At 48.2% G+C, this 20,103-nt stretch overlaps 1 protein-coding gene across 2 annotated transcripts in view; it reads left to right on the top strand.

Annotated features, from left to right (window-relative positions):
- The window catches only part of RST1 (ARM repeat superfamily protein), a 230,421-nt gene that overhangs the window by 198,649 nt on the left and 11,669 nt on the right, over positions 1 to 20,103 (top strand). For both annotated transcript variants that reach the window (XM_087378094.1, XM_087378093.1), the window contains exons 18-20: positions 6,801 to 6,878; positions 7,114 to 7,293; positions 19,024 to 19,887. In XM_087378094.1, the coding sequence (XP_087234220.1) occupies positions 6,801 to 6,878; positions 7,114 to 7,293; positions 19,024 to 19,887 (1,122 nt within the window). The remainder of the gene's footprint in view (positions 1 to 6,800; positions 6,879 to 7,113; positions 7,294 to 19,023; positions 19,888 to 20,103) is intronic.

Genomic DNA, 20,103 nt, shown 5'->3' with positions numbered 1-20,103 from the left:
CCCATCTGCTGGAGCCAAGTACCCACAAGTATGCCCCTATGTATAGTGAGCCAAAGAAAGTAGGAGACTTTCCTGGCTCTACTAATGCCCCAAAATTGAGTCCAGTAGCTCAGCAAGAGCTCTACAATAAGTCCCTATGCGTGCCAATGTTGGGAGGCAGATGGAATGTGATGAGAGTCTCTCTGCTGAAGCCTGTAACCTGCCCTCGTCGAGTACTGGAAGAAAGAAAGAGGACGAACGCCTGCCAACGGAGCAGGCCATGCCCACTCACCTGGGTCCCAGTCAAGCTCCGCAAGAGGTTGACCCTGAAAAATCCAAAGTCTCCATATAATATCCTCTGCAATGGTCAACCTGGAAGGATCTGTGGCCCATTCCTTACCCAGGCAACCAATGACCTTGACTCTCTGCCAAAGAAGCTCCTGATGATCTAGGGGTTGAGTAGGATACAATCTGTGAGAGGAGTCCGTCTCAAAATAAATAAACGGTGCCGGTCCTAAGCGAACTCCAATACATAGCCGAAACAACTGTAAAGAGTATTTGCAACCTACTCTCTGGAAAACTGCTCCTGCGAGCCCTCCTCCTCCTTCCGCAGCTCTACCTCCCTACCCTCCTCCCCCTCGCCTCCTCGCCCTCGCCCCTCGCCCTCGCCGTACGCCTCTCGCCCTCACCTCACACCCCTCGCCCCTCGCCTCGCCCCGCCTTCACGCCCTCGCCTCACCCCTCAACCCTCACCCCTCGCCACCACACCCCGCCCTCAGCCCTTCGCCCCTGCCCCTCGCCCTCCGCCCTCACCCCTCGCCCCTCGCCCTCACCCCTCGCCCCTCGCCCCTCGCCCCCCGTCCCTCCGCCCCTCCGCCCCTCGCCCCTCCGCCTCACCCCTCGTCCCTCACCCCTCCGCCCTCGCCCCTCGCCCCTCCACCCCTCCGCCCTCGCCCCTCGCCCTCGTCCCTCGCCCCTCCGCCCTCCGCCTCGCCTCCGCCTCCGCCCCTCTCCCTCGCCTTCGACCTCCACCCTCTGCTCTCGCCTCCGCCCTCCGCCCCTCTCCGCCTTCCACCCTCCGCCCCCGCCATCGCCTCCTCTTCCTCCGCCCCGCCTCGTTTCGCCTCGCCTTATCCTCCTCCGTCACACCCAGGCTCCATCCCTCGTCCATCTACCCCCCCTTTTTTGGTGGCAGCCTCTTCTTCATCGGAGGTCTCGCAATTTGTCTTGGCGGTATGGGGGCTCCCTGCCCGGAACCGGAGGCCCAGCCGGACCCTCCCTCTCCAGATGCCTACCACGTGATCTTGACAGAGCAACAGTCGTCTCGGGTACAACAGGTTGCCAATGACTTTGCCCTCACTTCCGTCTATGGCAGAGTCATTGGACACTCTCCCTCCAGACTAGCCATCAGGGACTGGCTCCAGTCCACTCTTATGCTAGAGGACAGCCACATCGAGGAGGTGGCCCTTATGGGAAGGGGCATCTTCTGGCTTAAACTCTCCACTGTGAAAGCTGCGAGCAACCTGATTGCTGGTTCCCCCACATCTGTGGATGGAAAGATCATCATGATAGTCCCTTGGTACCGAGGATTCAGCGCAGCGGACTTTGATGCCCGTTTCCACATACCTCGCCACCCAATGACGCTAGTTTTTCCAGGCCTAGCTGCTGAGTTGCGGCCGATAGTCAGGGACCTGGGTTCCCACTTTGGCTGGGTGATGCATGACACTTTCGTCGATGCGGTTATTGCGGCAGGAGCTCCCAGAGTCCGTGTGGCTGTGGCAGACCCTGCGTCCCTCCCTGCAGTGATTGAGATCGTGACAGATGCTGGCAGCATTACTCAGAGCATGGTAGTCACAGGACAGCCAGGCCAGTGCCTGAGGTGTCACGGTTTTGGGCACCTAGCTGCTGCTTGTCCACGCTTCTCCAGCTCCTCTCGGCCCCCCCCGCCCCCCCCCCTCAGCCCCCTCCCCCTCCCTCCGGGCAGCCACGTCAGGAAGAGCAGAGACAGCCGGAGTCCGGTCCAGAGGTGGCTAGCGGCTGGACCAAGGTCAGAAGGAAAAGAGGAAAGAATAAGAAGACTTCTGACAAAGGCAAGGAGGCAGAGGTTACCCAACCTGCAGCAGCGCCTCAGAGACCTGACAGGCAGCCGCCCCAGGGTCCTGGGAGAGCTTCTTCTTCGTCTGTAGCCCGCCCTCCGCAGCCTCAGGTCCCCCTCTCTTCCGATCCCCAGCTCCCTTCCACTCAGCCCGAGCCCCTTCCCCAGCCGCATCCCCCTCTTCCCGACCCGCAGCATCAGCCCCCGCCTCTTCCTCTTCAGCCCCCTCCTCTTCCTCTTGAGCCCCAGCCCCAGCTCCAGTCCCATCCCCCCTCCCCCGCCCCTCTCAGCTCTTCTGCAGTGTCAGCTGCACCGGTGGTTCCTCAGCCGCGGGCAGCCCCCACTCCCCCTCCTCCACCCCCCCCGCCAGTCGCTTCCGTGGAGTCTGAGCTGCCTACCCCTCAGCCTCTTTCCCCTTCCCCACCCCAGGCAGGGCATCCCGAGTCTGCACCACCCCTGGAGCAGTCTTCCCTGTCTGCTAGCCCGACCCCCTCAGTTGCAGACTCTAGCGGGCCTCAGCTCCAGGAGAGAGAGTTTCCTCGCGACTTCTACAGATCTGGTCCCTGGGATTACTTGGATGTGGCCGACCTCGAGACCTTCCCTGCTTGCCTCGACATCAATATCTTCCTGCTCCGTAAAGGGGCGGATGGGAAGATCGCAGCCTTGGCCCCGAGGGATGGCCCCAGCTTTGCTTTCACCTTTCTCAGCGACGGCACCGAGACTTGGACAGACGACTCGGTCTGGGAGGCTCTCAGAGAGTAGACGCATGCTCAGATTTGCTCCTGGATAGGCCCGTCGGGTGGACAGCTTCTCGAGACTCAGTGGTCCGAGGGTGACGTGCGCCTGCGGTGGCGTTGCGCCGCCAAGCGTTTCAGATTGATTGTGCCCCACCTTCCTCTCCATTTTGCTCCTCAACTTGCTTCTATCAACTCTCCAATCACTACAGATGATGCAATGGCTCAAAAGTATGCCTGAAGATTATGATCATGTTGTTACCACATTGAAAAATCTTCCTAATCCTACTCTTGAAGGTCTTATTACTGCCCTTCAAGAAGAAGAAAGACACAAGGAACTCCGGAGAGGCAATGACACAGCCTATGCCATAAAAACTCAAATGGGCAGGTTTTCACCTTGCAAACATTGTGGGAAGACTAATCACCTCTCAAAAGATTGCTTCAAGATCAATCCTTGCAAATATTGTGGCAAAAACAATCACCATGAAAAATTTTGTAAAGCCAAAAAGGAAGCAACTACAAAATTAGAAACTGCCAATTTACTTTCAGTTGATGTGCCTCTACAAGATGAGGCCTCCTATGATGATTATGCTTTTTGAACCAGCCCCACATATGCTCCATATCTCTCTTTTATGTTGAGTCAAGGTACTCTGCCTGGATAGTCCTCCAAAATGAATGGAATAAACTATTAAGTTCTTTGTAAACACCTCTGGTCACCATATGATGTAGGCCATGTGTATGTGTTTAACTCCATGGTACCTCCTGCAGACATTGTGTGCATGTATATGCAGGGGAGATAACCATTGGGGAGTCTTATGTATCCCTTTGTTTGACTTCACACCCTTGGGAACCCTTGCTAGGATGAGATCCTAGCCATAGATTTATCCTTGACCACCATGAGATGGCTTGAGACACTATGTGACTAGATGTATCCTTGACATAGCCTGAGGCATTCCCTTGAGGGGGGTTTGATGGGATATCTCAAGGTGTATGCCCCAGGCACACCCTGGGTTCTATGTGTGTGTGCTAGAGGCACAGTTAGGTGCCCATAAGCACTGTTAGGTGGTGGTAGATGCCACATAGGATGATTGAGAGATTCTAGGAGCTGATTGAGGAGATGATTGTGGAGCTTTGTGGCTCATGTAGAGGTGCCTACATATGGACCTCACCCTTCTTCATTCTATATGCATTCTCTTGTTTTGTGTTCAGCTTCATGCTTTCCTTTCACTTCTTCAACAGGAACCAAGTGGCGGAAACTCAACAAGAGAAAACACCCTGCCATCTGGAGAAGAAGATGCCGTGTCAGCAAGAATCCCAATCACTGTCTCACCAAAAGTAGAGGGTACAAAGTCCTCGAGAAAATCTACCAGGGCTGAAAAGGAGTTTCTGTGAATCAGGCCCGACATAGGGGTGCGGAGGATCACTTCAGAGGGAAGTGGATCAACGGGGTACCCAACCCCCTTTCTTGTATCCAAGAGGGGAGCTGAAGACTGCTCCTGAGAACCATGTGTCTAAAAAGTTGTGGAGGCCCCTCCAACTAGAGAATTTGCCTCGTTAGAGAGAGGGGCTACCACTGTGACAGAGAGAGGGACAACCAATGGGTCCGGGGGAGAAGCTGTAACTAGGACTGCAACTATAGCTGAAGCGTCCTGGACGGCGTGAGGTGCGACATTGGGAACAACCAGAACAGGAGACTCCAAAGCTCATAAGGAGGTGGAGCCAAGGACGGTGGCCTCCTGAACTTACATGGGTGGATGCTGCGAACGAACTAGAACCAACGAAGTGCTGTGGGTGCCACTGGGGGACATGAGGCACCGGAGGCAAGAGGCGGTGGTACCGAAGGGACACTCTGTCGAGGAGGAGCGCTCTGTCGTGGAGAAGTACCACCACCTTGCCGAGGTCACGGAGCAGAGGCGCAAGAGCTGTCCCACCCCCTTGTCGAGTTCGAAGTGAAGCTGCTGTACCATAAGGCTTTTTGGGTCTTTTCTTCTTTCTAGGGCAATCCCTGGCGAAATGCTCGAGGGTCCTACAAATCCTACATTGGTCCTATGTGCTTGCAACCTCCACTCTTTGCCAAAAGAAAGATCCATCCAGGCACTAAAGCAAGATATGATCATCCAAAATGTTAGGGTCCTCCATAAGGATCCTAACTCTATGGACCCCGTCAGACTTGGTTACCTCTGCATATGTCAAGGGCAACCCAGGGAGGGGGGGGTCTCAATGACCATACTGAAGTGCTCCCCAATCACATGAAGAAGGCAATGGTAGACCTGGGGGAGCCCGGGAAACCTGATGAAGAGTGAAAACGCCTCCTTGTTTTCCTTGACAAGTGCCTAGAGAGAAGGCAACAAATAAAATCTTCATGTGTCCCAGGTATAGAAAATAGGCTTGGAGCACGGCCCTCGCAGCCTCTGGAGAGTCAAAAACAACCTGAAAAAACCCTCGTCCCAAAAGGCGAACATCTTTAAATGGAGGGGTGAGGTCTGGGGGAAGTGATGCAAGCATCTAGTCTCTAGCTTGAGACCTGGAAGGGTGACACCCATAGATGCGTGCGATCAAAGTGGTCAAGCAGCCGATGGAGGCGGAGTAGCATTGGCTGAGGGAGGATCCATCGCCAATCGAGGTGAGAAGGCCGACTCGAGTAGAGGAAAGCTCCATCCGTTCCAGAAAAGCTGCGGAAAGGGAGAAAGGCGAAGAGGAGCAGGAAGAGGATAGAGGAGGAAGCAGGCAGGGAGGAGGGAGGCAAGAAAAGGGGGAGAGGTAGGTTGAAGGGGCGGGGGAGAGGGTAGGAAGAGGGGAAGGGGGATGGAAGGGTGAGAAGGTCCAGGGGAGGAGGGCGGGCTGAGAGGCGGGGGAGGGGGTAGAAGTGGCGGGGGTGGCGGCGCGCTGAGAGCGGGGGAGGAGGGGGGGAGTGAGGCGGGGAAGGGGGCAGGAAGAATGGCGGGGCCGGGGCGGGCTGAGGTGGGGGAGGAGGGGGTGAGAGGGTTGGGGGAGGGGGGCAGGAAGGCGGGCTGAGGGAGGGAGGGGGTTAGGCAGAGAGGAAGGGGAAGGGAGAGGCTGAGGGACAGGGACAGGGAGAGGAGAGGGCTGAGGCATAGAGAGGGGGAGGGAGCAGCTTGGAGCAGGCAGGACAGCAGAGAAGGATGCTTGGCTTTCATTAGTATCTCTGAATGAACCGGCGTACAGATCAGGCCAGGATAAAAGGATCTGTCACACTGCCTTGTTTCACTTAAATCTCGAAACCACCATGCTGTGATTGGTTGTCCACATATTGATTGGCTCTGATTGGCTGTGATTGGTTGGCCACATATTGATTGGCTGGCCATGTTGTATTCATGCAAGGGTGGCTGCCACACTACAAATGCATGGCCTTGCCCCCACTTAACCTTAGAACACCTTAGACCATACATGGACCCTACGAAGATAACCCCAACATCCTGTCTGTAGGACACCACATAAACTTTCCAGGAGTGCCAATATCAACTAGCTGGTGTACTTCTTTGAGTGTATTCCACTCCAGAAGTTCACTGAATCTGAGGACAAAACATTTGGTCCCACTTGTCCCAGGCTGACACTACATCTTAAAACACTATATGAGCATAATCAACCCATCTAGAACAGCAAGAGAGTCCAAAACTTGCTTCCTTGCAGCACATCCAGCCGGGGTATAACAGTTAAGAGAGGGATGAAAAGGAGTTAAAAAATACCTGGAGGAATGAGGTGTTGGAAAATGAGGGCGAAGGAATTATGATGGAGGGGTATCTTCCGTTTGTTTCACACCTGCTTTTTCCAATGCCATACCTTCTTGGGACAGCTGTGACTTCTTCTTAAGGTGATCACTGGTTCTGCTTTCTTAATATTGGTATAAATCTTTAAGCTAAGGACTTGACTAGCCAAAATTTTAAATTAATGTTTGTTCAACAACGCAAATGTCAGTCATTTTGGAAACTTTTGTAAAGTACGTTATGTGATTCTGAGTGGTCATTTTGCAGGTTCTGTTTAGAATTTCTGATGAGGCTATTCCACGTGTGGCTGAAAATGCAATACTTTCCCTTGCTGTGTTATATCAGGTAGGCATAAAGTTTAAGATGACTTACAAAACTGAAAATCAAACAGAGAACATCTACTACTTCAAGGTTTTAGTGTTAGAAAATACCATGGATACCTTTTCCTTGATACTTGTTTGAATGCAGACAGCTTTCTTAAGTATAATGATCATGCTTCCAATCAAGGAAATCATAAAGGAGTTTTAGAATAGAATTGGCGGTGAACGTGTGATTGGATGTTTTTTTTGGTTGTGTGCAGGTTTCACAATCAAGACCCGATACCTTGCTGGATATTGTAAAATATCTGGAGTCTCACCTTCTATGTGATGGCCATGAGTATTTGCAATGGACATCGGCCATTGCATTAGGCATTGTTGCCCAACATCTCAGTGCAACAGAATGGAGACTAAAGTTAGATATGGCAAGATCTCTAATACAGGTCTGTATAGATCCAAGGAACATCTTTGTACTCATTTTTTTTAAATCTTTACAGTGCTTCCCCTTGAATCCACCTGTTATTGGTGATTAAACAGAACATCTCAATTCATCCTCTCTTGCGTAGCCAGAGCGTATTGTAATTTATGCACTTTGATAGAGGAATTTGTTTTGTGATGCAAGTAATACTAGGCTTTATTAAATGGAAACACAAACTTTGAAAACAAATCTTCCTTCATCGTCGTGACTCCTTAAAATTATAAGATATAAACTAAACAAGCGCATCAAGCCAAGATAAAGGAAGGGACCTTAATCACTAAGCCTGACAAAGGCTGGAAAATATTTGAGGGGTCTCTGTCCTCAATGCCAAAGAATATGATGACAAAGCCTTCCTTGCATAAGCGGTGCTAGGTGATCCTCCATTTAGCAATGCTAAAGTTCATTGGACACCTTTGAGGAAGAAAGGGGCGTCCCTACCATCCCAAGATAAAACAAGTGAATAAAAACGGGGCTGGGGGTAGAGGGAGCGACAACAAGCATAGGGAGCACTGAAAAGAGGACACAAAGGGAGAAAGGGATGATGGCATGAGCGGGAGCGGGCGGGGAAGCACTTCTGGCAAGTGCATATTCTCATACTCATGCCATTGTCTCTTTTGACTCATATCAAGTTTCTTTCATTCTTACACATGCTAATTAAGGGTCTTGTTATTTTTAAGTCGTCCCGTAGATCATTTGTGTGTTAGAGTCATTTTCTCCTTCTATTCAGTCTTGTGTATCTTTGATGAGTATCAATGTGTTAGCAATAGATGATATATGTGATGGTTTTTTTTAATGATATAACAGGATATCCAACCTGAAATCAGCAATGATCCAATTTTCTGATACATAAAAATTGCATTCTTAAGTAATGTTTTGGATGGAATTTAACTCAACAAAACATACCACATCGTCAAATACCCTGTCATGAAACCTCGACATTGCGAAGGGGAGGCGACCATGAGGCTGGAATAGGTGTCAAATTTCCATGAAAAGCCTTGTATTAAGTATAAAAAATACCCCAAGAGCAAGTGCTCAAGGCAAGAAAAAATCATAGCATGAAAAAATTAGAGAGGGTCAAGTGCTACTCATGAAAAAGCCCAGCAAACATCCAGGGCTGAAGCTGAAAGTGCCACTTCAAATTTCGAACCAGGAAGTCCAAAATCTTGAAAAAGGGAGAGAATAATTGTAACAAGAGGTGGAATTACAATGCAAAAGTTATACATTTTGAATTAAGTAGAGCCATTAAATAGACTCCCCATCAAATGGAAAAAATTCTATATAGGAAGTTTTTTGTGCAATTTCTTGTACTAACCAGAAGGACCAACATACTAGAACAAGTGGATGGCATATTTTCATGGAAATTTTCAGATAGCATGTATTTGCTCGTTTCTAAACCTGTGTTGACTTTGAAAGAAGGAGAGGATGAAATGGCTTTGCCATTGCGGAAAGAATCTGCAGCCTGCTCCCCGTCATGCTCCCTACCCCCTAGCTTAGCTGCCTTCTCCTCTTCTCCTCAGCCTCCTCGCCTCCTTCCCTTCCTTCAGCCCCTCCTGGACCTGCTCAACAAGCTGCTCAACTATCTGCTACAATTCGTGGTTTCTGCTCCAGGCCCAAGATGTCTCAAAATTGCAATTTTCTGCTCCTGTTTCAAGCTGCTTCAATTTGTGAACCAACTCAAGGACCGCCTGCAGCTCCAAATCAACTTCCACTATTGGCCATGAAAGCTGTTTTTCTAGTCACACTTCACTGTTGTATTCCTCTTTAGCCCCTTCTCTTCCCGTAACTTTCCCTTAGGATTTCCAGCTCTACCCTCGTAATTACCTTTCCCCTTCTTTGTAGCCTCTGCAAAGCAATGGAAGGATTTCTCGTGTTTGAGTCGTCCTCCATTTTTTATTGTCGAATGGATCCCTATTCAGGGAATCCTCGACCACTTCCACTTGCTACGAAAACCATCATTTTTTCAAATTACAAGCCATTGTAGCTGAAAAAGGATGTGGAGATTGAAAGCTCCACCACTCTCTTTGCACGTGTCCATGGGTACCACCCTTGCAAGGTCATAGGCTAGGGACTGGATGCTTGCTGTTTTACCTTCACACCTCGCCTCTCACCTATCAGGTATTCGTTTGGTGGGATGAGGTTTTTCTAGGTGGCTTTTGGCTCTCCCAGGGCCGGGAGTAGAGTGTTACAGTCTAGTGCTTTAGCACTTGGTTCTAGGAGGATTTTCTCACAACTTTCAGCTTGGGTTTTGACTGGTAGAGGAGGACAGACGGGTTACTTCACTCTTTATCGTATTCCTTGGTCTTCCTCAGGCTTACCATCAACTTCTTGCCACGATCAAAGTATTGTTTGGGTAGGTCACAGAGATTCCCTGAGTCCTTGGCTTTACCTTCTTCTATGTGATCAGGGCTCATGGGGTCCCCACAATTTGCATGGTTGTTTTTTATCCTAACATTTCAGATAACCACATTATGCTTCAATGCCCAAATGGCTGTCCTTTTCGGCAGAGTCGAGATAGCGAGCATATAGGATTAGTGTTGCATTCGTAGGATTTCGCTAGAGACATCCCAAGTAATCTTTTGGTGCGGCCAGTCCTCATCCTTGACAGAGAGATCCTATGGCACCTCCTAATGCTTGACACAAGTTGCACGTTCGCATTTGGAGCATCTCAGCCCTTCGACTAGCTGCTCCAAACATCTACAAGAACAACACTTCATTACCCGCCTTGTACACATGGAGCCTCGTCCTCGTGGTGAAGACCAATTAGCACAAGTCTCAACTTGGGATTAGAAGAATGACAAGACACTGGCACTTATCAGTTTGAGTCTGGATTACAATCTACTTCACCATCTTGACCTCAATAGTTCAACCAAGAAGGCATGGGAGAAGCTCTAGAATCTTTTCACCACATCTAATGAGCTTGAGGAGCAAGCTTTATTTGCTATATTGGATGATCTATCCCTCTCTCAGGTGGTAGATGATGTTTAGTGCTACTAGTCTTTTGTGTTGAGTCAATAAAGGTTTGCGGCCTTGAGTAGTCCCTCTAAAATGAATGTATTTTGAGTCAATAAGGGTACTTTGCCTTGGGTTCTTCCCCAAAAATGATTATATTCTATTTTACTTTGGTATGATAATGTTTACCACCTAGTTTAGAGTAAGGGGGGGTGATGAGTGATGGTCTAACCTTGCCGGTCACAAGCTGACTGAGACGTCACTATCACATGGGAGGTGTTGGATAGTTGGACTTGCTCTTTGTAGTATTGTAGTGGAGGGGGGATCGGTCTACTCCTTATATGTTGGGTCTCACTTTCTTTGCTTTGAAGGGGGGTGTTGGAGAAATCATAGCCAAAGAGTGTGTGTGATGTGTTGTACTAGGAGTTCTACCCAAAGAGTGTGTGTGATGTGTTGTACTAGGAGTTCTAGTAGAGGTTTTATGTGTGAGTACCACGTGTCATCTTGGGAGTTATCTCATATGCACTTGGTACATGTGTGAGTGTGCCTACTCTATAAAGGCTTGTACTTCACTTGTCACTTCATACTTGATGAATGAATGAAAGCCTTTCTATGATGTCTTTATTTGAGTATCATTTCCTCTCACCCTAGCCTCTCTGTCTCTCTCACCATGTTTCCTTCATGGCCACCCTACATTGGGTGGCTATTAGAGTTGTTGCTAAGGAGGTCACTTCTCTTGCCTCGGATTATGCACCTATCAGGGCTAGTGATATCCCAGTCTAGTCATGGCTAGTGATGTTTGTGAGCCTACTCAAGTCGTGGCCAACAATTCCTAAAACCCAGTCTTGGATGGAAGGCAATTCCTTCAGATCCTCAACCAAGTCGTGGTGCTAGGTCTGAGTCGCCCCCTGTCACTTCATCTCTTCAGTCTCGCCTCATTTATTGAGAGAAGGGTGTGGCCCCTGTCTCTTCATCTTTGTAGACATGTATTTTAGGCACTCCGGATACTTAGGTTGTCAGGTTGGCAATGATATTTTAATGGAGTAGTAGATTGCCCCAGTGCTAGAGAGCGTGTGGCACAAGCTTCGGTCTTGGAGCTCAGCCAAACTATCTTTAGTAGGTGGTCAATCAGGTCCTCTTGGCAACAACGTGGTACATAGCCTCTTGGGGTGTTTTCATAGAGGATGCATGGGTCAGCTGAGACGCCTTGTGCGCAATTTCTTATAGGCAGGTTCAAATGGTACAAGGAACACTAGAGCCAGGGTTGCTTGGCAGACGGTGATCCTGCCTCGCCGTGTGCCCCCGAGGAATCGATCGAAAGCTGATCGTAGCCCCCCATTCTTGGATCTCTGGACCTCCTCAATCGCCATGAGGAAACCCATTGATTTGGTCCAGTTGGATCTTGGTCCCTGAGGCCAAACAATAAGTCACTTGGGCTCGCCATACCCCCTCTAGGATCTCCTTACTGCCTGTCACATTGAGTGTTGTGTCGTTTGCAAACTTTGAATCAAAAAGCTCCTCCTAACGGATCGAGAGACTCATCCTTGTGAGACCTATTTTGCCTTGGAGCGCAGAAAGTAGCCCAAAGCCTCTACTACAAAGAGAAAGAGGAAGGGGAAAGCCATGATGCAAACTTAGCACGAGAGAGCAAAGGCTTGTCCCATGTGACCACCTATGAGCATCTAGCTGACATCGTTGCATATATGGCCGAGATCCCTCGAATTCATCTGTCCGAAAAGCCCATCCTCTGCATCGTCCCCTCTAGGGAGGACCAATCCACCCTATTGTAAAGCCTATTTGCATGTGATTGATAATATATACGACATGAGGCCTCAATTGCAAGCACAAGACCTTGGCTAAGATCTTGTAAGTGGTATCCAACAAAGTGATCAATCTCCACTGACTTGTTCCCCCCCTTCGAGATCAAAGAAATCTTACCTTGACTCAAGGACTTAGGAAGAGAGCCTGAGTCAAATATCTCCTGAAAAGCCAACCGAAGGGGGTGAGGACATGCTCCCAGAAACACCTAAAGAAGGACGAAGTCAAATCATCCTCTCAAGGGCACTTAAAGGGAGGGCCTTGAGGGCCTCCCAAAGCTCCTCATCAATGAATGGCATCTCTAGCTGCCTGCTCAAGCTCCCGGAGACCATTGGTGGTACGTGAGTCCACAGTGCCTCTTGGGTTGCAAGGATCTGGGGAGACTCCTCTCTAATTTAAACAAGTGCCAATAAGAGTCAATGGTCATCTTTAAGATCTCTCGAGGGTCTAAATGCATTTGCCCACTATCATTCCTCAACCACTAGAGTTGTGTCCCTCTTGAATGCACGCCAAGGGTCTGAAAGAAGTGCTTGGTCATCATGTCCCCTTATTGTACCCAATGAGCTTGAGAAGGTGATAAGAGAACTTTGCTGGTGGACCTAATTGGCCTAGATGTCAAGCCTTGCACTCTTGTAATGGTCTATGAGCCACCACAAGATTGGGCCCTACTCTCTAAGACGTTCTACGGATGCCATATTCCGTCTCAGTGCTCGCTCGTGCCCTGCAAAAGTGCCGTCGGTGAAGAGCTTGGGACTAGAGCTCCTCATTGCTCCTCTAGAGCTTGAGACTAGAGCTCCTCATTGCTACACTAGAGCTTGGGACTAGAGCTCCTCATTGCTCCTCTAGATTGTGTCTGCCACCCATAAAGCCCGAAGCTCGCTCACCCTTGCGAGAGACTTTGGCCGCTGCTAAATCTCAAGCACTACCTAGTGCACCTCGTCTTCGTGAAGTAAAGAAAATATGAAACCCCTTTTGGGGGAGTCCACAATGGGGCTGCCCTAAGCACAATCGAGGGGTGATCTGACATTGTCGTACCTGCCAAATAGTCGTGGCTACTCCTTTGTGCATCGCCCAATCCCCCACAAAACCAGTCAAGGTGCTCTAGTAGACCATCATCCCTTCGTTGGCCGAAGGAGAAAAGAAGGCCGCTAGGAAGTTTGGAGAACTCCGGCTCTCCCCACTAATCACAGCCACTACTCGTTCGCGAAGATGAATTGCTCCCTTGGGAGGCTTTTGGTTAGTTGCCTTCAAAAGGCAAGGTGCTGATTTTTTCAAGTAGGTGCATACACATTAAGGACCCCAATCCTGGGGTCCCCCATCCATAGACCCATCCAAATTTCCCGACCTCTGATGAGCTCAATCTGGTTAAACACATTGGAGGCCATTGCCTGAGAAACAAAGATAGAGACCCTTCCACTCCTACCTATTGCGGGAGACAAAACCTCGAGGCCCCCTCCCCAAAAGAGGGCAGCATTGGGGTTTGGTATCAGATGCTGAAAACATGTGCTCATGAATCAAAAGAAAATCCATTGCCCGTCCTACCATAGCCCTCTGCAATTCTTGACAAAGTATCATCTATTGTGGCAGTTGATGTGCACGGTTGTAGAGCATGTACATGTATGGACTCACCATGGTCCAACTCACAGGGAGAATGGGGTGGTGGTGAAAAAGGCTCTTCTATGAGTGGACGCCTGAACGACAACCTTGGAGTTCTATGACTTTGAAGGGATTTTAGGAGGGGAGTGGCCCTTATCCATGCGACGGCACGACAAGCTCAATACTTACCTTCAAGGCCCACTTTATTGTGAAGGAAGCCTCTTCTCTAAGCGGGCTATGCACTACTGTAACAGCCAGTGAGTGACCTGTGTAAGTGGAACCTCAGGCCCAATCCTCGTTTGTTTGGTGAGAAACCGAATTGATAGACAGCCGTGTCTCCATAGGTGATCCACAAGTCCCTACCCTAGGGTCCCAGCCACTCCTCCATCATACGGAACATTTGGTCCCACATCATGAGATCAAAAAGCACTGGGGCCACTTCTCCTCTCCCATAGAGGCAAACTTGAATCCCCAAAGAGGCTGTGTGGAGGAACCAAGTGCCCCAATGGAACCTAGCCTTTGCCTTAAGGATTGCGCAAGAGGTTGGAACTGTAGAGGGGGAGGTCAAGAGGGAGAAATAGAAGGGATTGTTGCAAAGCTGGAGGGGGAGGGAGGCGGAGAAGAGGAGGATGGGGAGCATGCCTAGATGGATGTTGGGCTCTATCTACATGAGCCTCCCTCTACTTCCCTTGACAAGCGTAAGAAGGTGGAGGGGGATGCTTGGTTTGACTGTTGGGATAAGCCCACACCAAGTGGCCCAACTGTCTGCATCTAAGGCACTGACCTGGTTAACCAGAAACCTCAACTTGTTTTAGCAACTCTCCGCCGTCGAGGGTCTCAAGGTAGATCTCCTCAGGAAGGGTCACTGGACTCTCTATGATAATCCTAAGACGGGGACTCCGTCATTTGCCATAACCAAGGCTGTTGAGACCGGCAGGGACTCTAGCAGTATGCCAAAGCACCTCTGATGGAAGGAGGATGGGCTGATACTGTCTCCGAAGCTCTGGGAAGTAGAGCGTCACAAGGAAACAAGGCACATGATAGGTCCATCCATGTCATCAACTGTGAACCCGTGATGCCAAAGGAATGAAGTAGATTAGGTGCAGGCCAAGAAAATAGAGCTCTAGTCCACGAGGGTCAAGGTGATGTTGGGGAGCTCAACTAGAGAAGAAAGGCTCCCTCCCATAGGTGGTAACCTCCTGAATGGCAACACCCATCTAGTGCTAAGCTCACCTGGATCCAATCCCACAAGTGGCTCTTGGAAGGCGTAAGTCTCACAATGCTGCCGATTATCTTGAAGTGACTGAAATGCACATTTCACATGTTGCTTGTCTTGTGGAGAGAGTAGAACCTTGACAGCAATGGGAATTGTGGGTGCTGCCATAAGAGCCCCTCTTGCCAAACCAAAGGTCACCACCAAGCTTTGTTCCTCCAAGATAAAGCAAAAACTCTGCACTATGAGGAATGGGGGGTGGAAAACGGAAAAGGGACAAACCAGCCACGGGCTCAGGCGAAAAGGGTTGCTCCAAGCACTGAGAGGGCTGTCAAAAAGCTCGCCAATAAGGGAGCCCTTTGAGCCCAAAAAAGCTTGCAATACGGCCTTGAGCACTGGAAAAACAGTCTAGAACACCTACTACCAGGCTCACCAAAGAACTAAGACACAGGAAGGTGGAAAGCTGACAAAAAGAACAAATGGGCTGCTCCAAGGACTCCCGAACCAAGATAGCTTCAGAATCACCATGGGGCAGTGCGATGGAGAAAAGAAGGCTCCCGGGACTAATCGAAGCACAAAGGAGCTGCCAAAGCTAGAAAACGAGCAGTAGACCAGCCAATGAAGTTGTGCCAACAAGCCCAGAGGAGGTGCAGCAGGCTGGAAAGCTCCTTGGCCATCACGAACTGCAGAAAGGAGTCCTGGCTGAGGCACAACCAAGGAGGAGTCTATGGAAAGGCTCCCAGGTGAGCTCCAAAACTACAGCAAGTCCCAACCGGCCAAAAAACTGAGCTATTAGCAAGGCTGAAATAGGCAAAAGGTGGTATAGAAAGGGTGAAACTAAGAGGGGAAGAGGCGAGCGAAGAGGTGGGAGGAAAGAAGGTGAAAGCAAGGAGGATAGGGGGGGCAAAGGCGGAGAAGAGAGCAGTGCATGGGAGCAGGGAGCTCGCAGTTAGCCTGAAGGAGGAAGGGGGGGAGGGTAGTTGACAAGTCAAAGTCTTGCACTCTTTCACAAAGGATGGAACATGAGTGCCTCTGATACCATGTTGGAGGATCGGGCAGAGAGTGGAGTGCACAAGTGATGACTAACTATACATTTCTACACTTTGGATTTTCACATGCTTGGATCAAATGGGTTTTCTCCTTATGCAGATCAGCCCACAGCCAGGTGCTAATGAGGGGGAGAAAGGGGGGAGAGATCTCAGATTTCTTGGTCAGTTCACCAAAGATGCCTCTTGCCCCTTCTTGTATTTATTTGTGGCTGAAGCAATGAGCAAATTTTTTAGATCTTAGGCAAACGTTCTTGGGCTGAAACTGCTCTTGAGACAGGCTGAGGAGCTCTTGCATAGTGAGCTGGCTGATGATAGTGCTGTTTTCTTGGATGCCACTTCCCAGAATCTCACTTCTTTCGGGACGTTATGCGGCAGGTGCACGTATTAATTGGAATAAATCTAATGGCTTTTGGATTAGTGACTAGGACACTCCAACTTGGAAGGCTTCTTTCGAGTTTTACTTGGATTCAAAGTGGTGTTTTTGTCAAGTACTTGGGCTGCCAGGTGGGTGTGGGCATCTCTCCTTTGCAACAAATCACCCCTGTGTAGGAGAGTATTTGAAGAAACTCAGATTTTGGAGCTTAGCAAAACTTGACCTTGCTTCCAGGGTGGTGATAGTCAACCAGGTATTGCTGGCCACGGCATGGCTTGTTTGCTCTTGTTGGTTCCATTCTAGGGATTGTATCACTCAGGTTGCTTTGGAGTTGTCTAGATGGTTCAGTAGACGTCAGAGTCAGGATGGCTTGGGAGACCTTGATCCTCCGCACGTGGGAAGGAGGCCTCAAAATAATAGATCCAAACCTGCATAGCAGAGCCTTAGTATGCAAGGTGGTGGTTAGAGGACTTTTGCTAGGACAGGATCCTTGGAAGGATTTTTTCATCCTATGCATACAATCTTGTTCTCCTTCCATAGGTGGAGATTGGATGGATAGTACGAGGTGGATCTTCACCTCAGCCCCCATCTCAGGGCTCCCTCCTTTTTTATGGCTGCTATCTTGAAACTTGGGCCAGCTTTTGGAGTACTTTTCAAACAATATCCCTTCCTCTCGGGATGAGATTGATAGACAGCCTGTTATGTGGAATGGTAGTATACTTAATGATAATGGCAGACCACTTGGTACTTCTCATTTTATCAATGATCTAGATGGGAGAAGGTCCGGCTTCCTATATGGGTTCTTGAAAGTCTTTCAAAACCCTTCTAGATGATCGTAAACTCCAATTAGTAAGTCACCTCAGAGCATGTTATAGGATTACGAGGATCAGACTGGGATGCCTTAGTCTTTGACATTCATTTTGGGGGTAGGTTCTCCAGGTCTATGGGTGGTATCCTTATGCATATTCCATTTCATCCTGTTAGGGTGTGGATCACATGGAGCATTGTTTTTGTCTTCAACATTTTATCTATACCCTAACCTAGATCACATTCCCTAGAGTTCATGGAGGGTTTGGCTCTATGGAGGTGTCCCATAATGGGACCCTAGGGAATGGAAATGGTTTGTGTAGAAGGGGGTGGGGGCAGACTAGAGAAAGGGGGATCAAGATATCTCTAGTGGCTCTGAAATCTCTAGTGGCCCTTCGGAGATGGTATGTCCCAAATTAGTGACAATCTCATTGTTCTCCATCAACTCTTCTCCAACGACAATAGTACAATGAGCACATGAGATCCTTTAACAGGGATTCTAGAAATAATCTGCTATAGCATCCCATCCCTTGAGACAACCAAAGATGAACGTGCCGGGTTGAGACCTGGGTTGGAGAAAGGCTTTGGCTAGTGAAGTAACCATCATCATGTAGTAGAACCCCATTTCCCACCTCCTAAAGTGGTCATTTTCTGGTAGTTAAAATCAATGTGCAGACTCCAAGCAGGATCTATACAAGCTGTGTGCAAGAACAGCAACAGATGTTTTACATAGCTCTGTTTATGAGAAAGGCATCGCTGACATAGTTGGGATTCAGTTATCCTCCCTAATCACAGGCCGTTGCAATTTGGCAGTTTTGAGTAAGCCTGAGGAAGGAAAACTTTGTCTTTGACTTTCTGACAGTGATGATGCGAGTGGGAATGGACAAATGATCATGAGATTTCAATTAATACAATAAGAGCGGCTACTGGGCAATTACTTTTGGGATTAAAAAAACACAGCATGATTTTCTCTGTGGACTCTTCTGATGGCCATCTTTTTATTTCCAACATAGGCCTTGCTCTGTAGTTCCTGATCATAATCTAAAGATACCCTAGCTGAAAACAGATGAGAGTAAAATGTAGAAAGTGCCGGTATGCCCACCTTATGTTCTTTACATTTAAGGCTAAGAGCAAGAATATTCCTCCTTTTTCTACTTTTCCGCTCAGCTATTGAATGACTTTACTCACAAAGAGCACACATCTCATGACTCTTACAAAGGCAATCGCTATAGCTCTGTTGGACTGAAAGCTATATGGAAGATAAGTATCGACCCCTTTTGGGATGGATTTGTTCTCATCGAACCCAAAATACAGAAAATTTGAAATGGTATAGTACTCAATATGACAATGGCTATAGGAACAAAATAGGCTGTCTTCTTGCTGAAGCTACTGACTTAATTGATAGCCTTATCCCGATCTGAATCAATGAAATACCTAGAAGCTTAGAAGCATGCCCCCAGGGTAAATCAATACTGGTGGGTTTATCATAACCTTGTTGAATGTGTCTATGGAAAGGTATTTAATGACTAAAAGGGGTTTAATGATTGTCCTATTACTGAGCTTAATCAAGAAAATCAAAGGCATACAATTTGGTCATTAAAAGCCACAGTGCCCAGTATAAACTAAATCAGATGTGAAGCTTTGTCCTTGCTTCTGTGAACATTCTCATGGGCCAATCGTAAAGTTTTCTGTCTATGCTTCCTATATCTCTTTTGTTTTTGCTAGATGACTTACTGTTTAGAGACGTTGGTTTTAACTGGATTTGGTATCATTAATATCAAGAACTTCTTTAAATTCTTAACTTCTAAATTCTTTGAAGCTGGTTGGTCATTTTCTCTTCACAAATGGTGTTCATATGATTTAAAGAATTGTCCTTCTATGGTGATGCAGTGTCTCCACAATACCGATCGAGATATCGTCAGAGGGGCTTGCAGCATGGCACTGGGTTTTCTTTGCCAGAACCTTATTGTCAGAGAGGATTCTGAATCTGTGACTGATATTATAGGGATGATTCAGGAGAGAGAGATGAATATTCTTGCTCTTATTTTAGAAAATATTGTGAATCTACTCTGCCAATCGTGCCCAGAAATGGCTGACTCCTTGCAAAAAATCGGAAGTTCTGAGTTTGAAATTCCAGGTCACAAGCTGGAGATTCCTTCTTCTAAGCTCAAATGTCAATCTGAAGGAGATGGAGAATGCATATGGACTGTAGCTGGTCTTGCAATGGCATTGGGAAGCTCTGTTATTGCAATAGAAAGAGCTGGAATTCCTGCTTTAGTAGGCTTTATCACTGAGTTGCTTATTCTAGGGATCCCCACCTCTCATTCCAAATTGAGCCTGGATTCTTACTTCTCCCTAGCTATTGGTTCCTTTATATCTTTGCCTACATGTTTGGAAGCTTGCTTCCGTCTGGAACTTTTGAGTGATAAAGTGAATGCTTTGCTGCAACAGCTTAAAGATTTTGTGCATTGTTGTAAAGAGGTTAGAAGTGTTCCAGTATTACTCACATTCACAGCTTGTATAGGATCAGGAAATGTTCTAGCAACAATGTTGTATTATGGAACACATGGAGTGCCTTTGAAGGAAGTTCATGAATTGGTTGAATCAATGAAAACCATATCTGGAGAACACAGTTGTGCTATGTCAAGCCTGGGAGGAATGATGGGATTGGCCAATTCTCTGGGTGCCAGTGCTGCTGTCATTGCACCTCCACGGCGACATAGAATTCATATTCAGGGCACACCATCAACAATGGTAAGATTTCTGAACAATAGCTGTGCTAGACATTCATTCATACATACATACATACATATATACATACAACCCCACTCTTTAAGAAGCCAGGCTCGACTTTTTGCCTGATCTCTTCAGGCATTTATCAGATATTTGAATTTTATATAGAGGCTTCTTTCAAGTGGTTTTTGATTCGGCAAATATTGCAGCATTTGTGCTTCAAGCTAGCCCTCTAGC

This window comes from Dipteris shenzhenensis, chromosome 8 (genome assembly GCF_047967505.1).
Source record: "Dipteris shenzhenensis isolate YYH24624 ecotype China chromosome 8, Dip_SZ_1.0, whole genome shotgun sequence".
NCBI classification, from domain to species: Eukaryota; Viridiplantae; Streptophyta; class Polypodiopsida; order Gleicheniales; family Dipteridaceae; genus Dipteris; species Dipteris shenzhenensis.
This window is presented reverse-complemented; position numbering and strand designations above follow the sequence as displayed.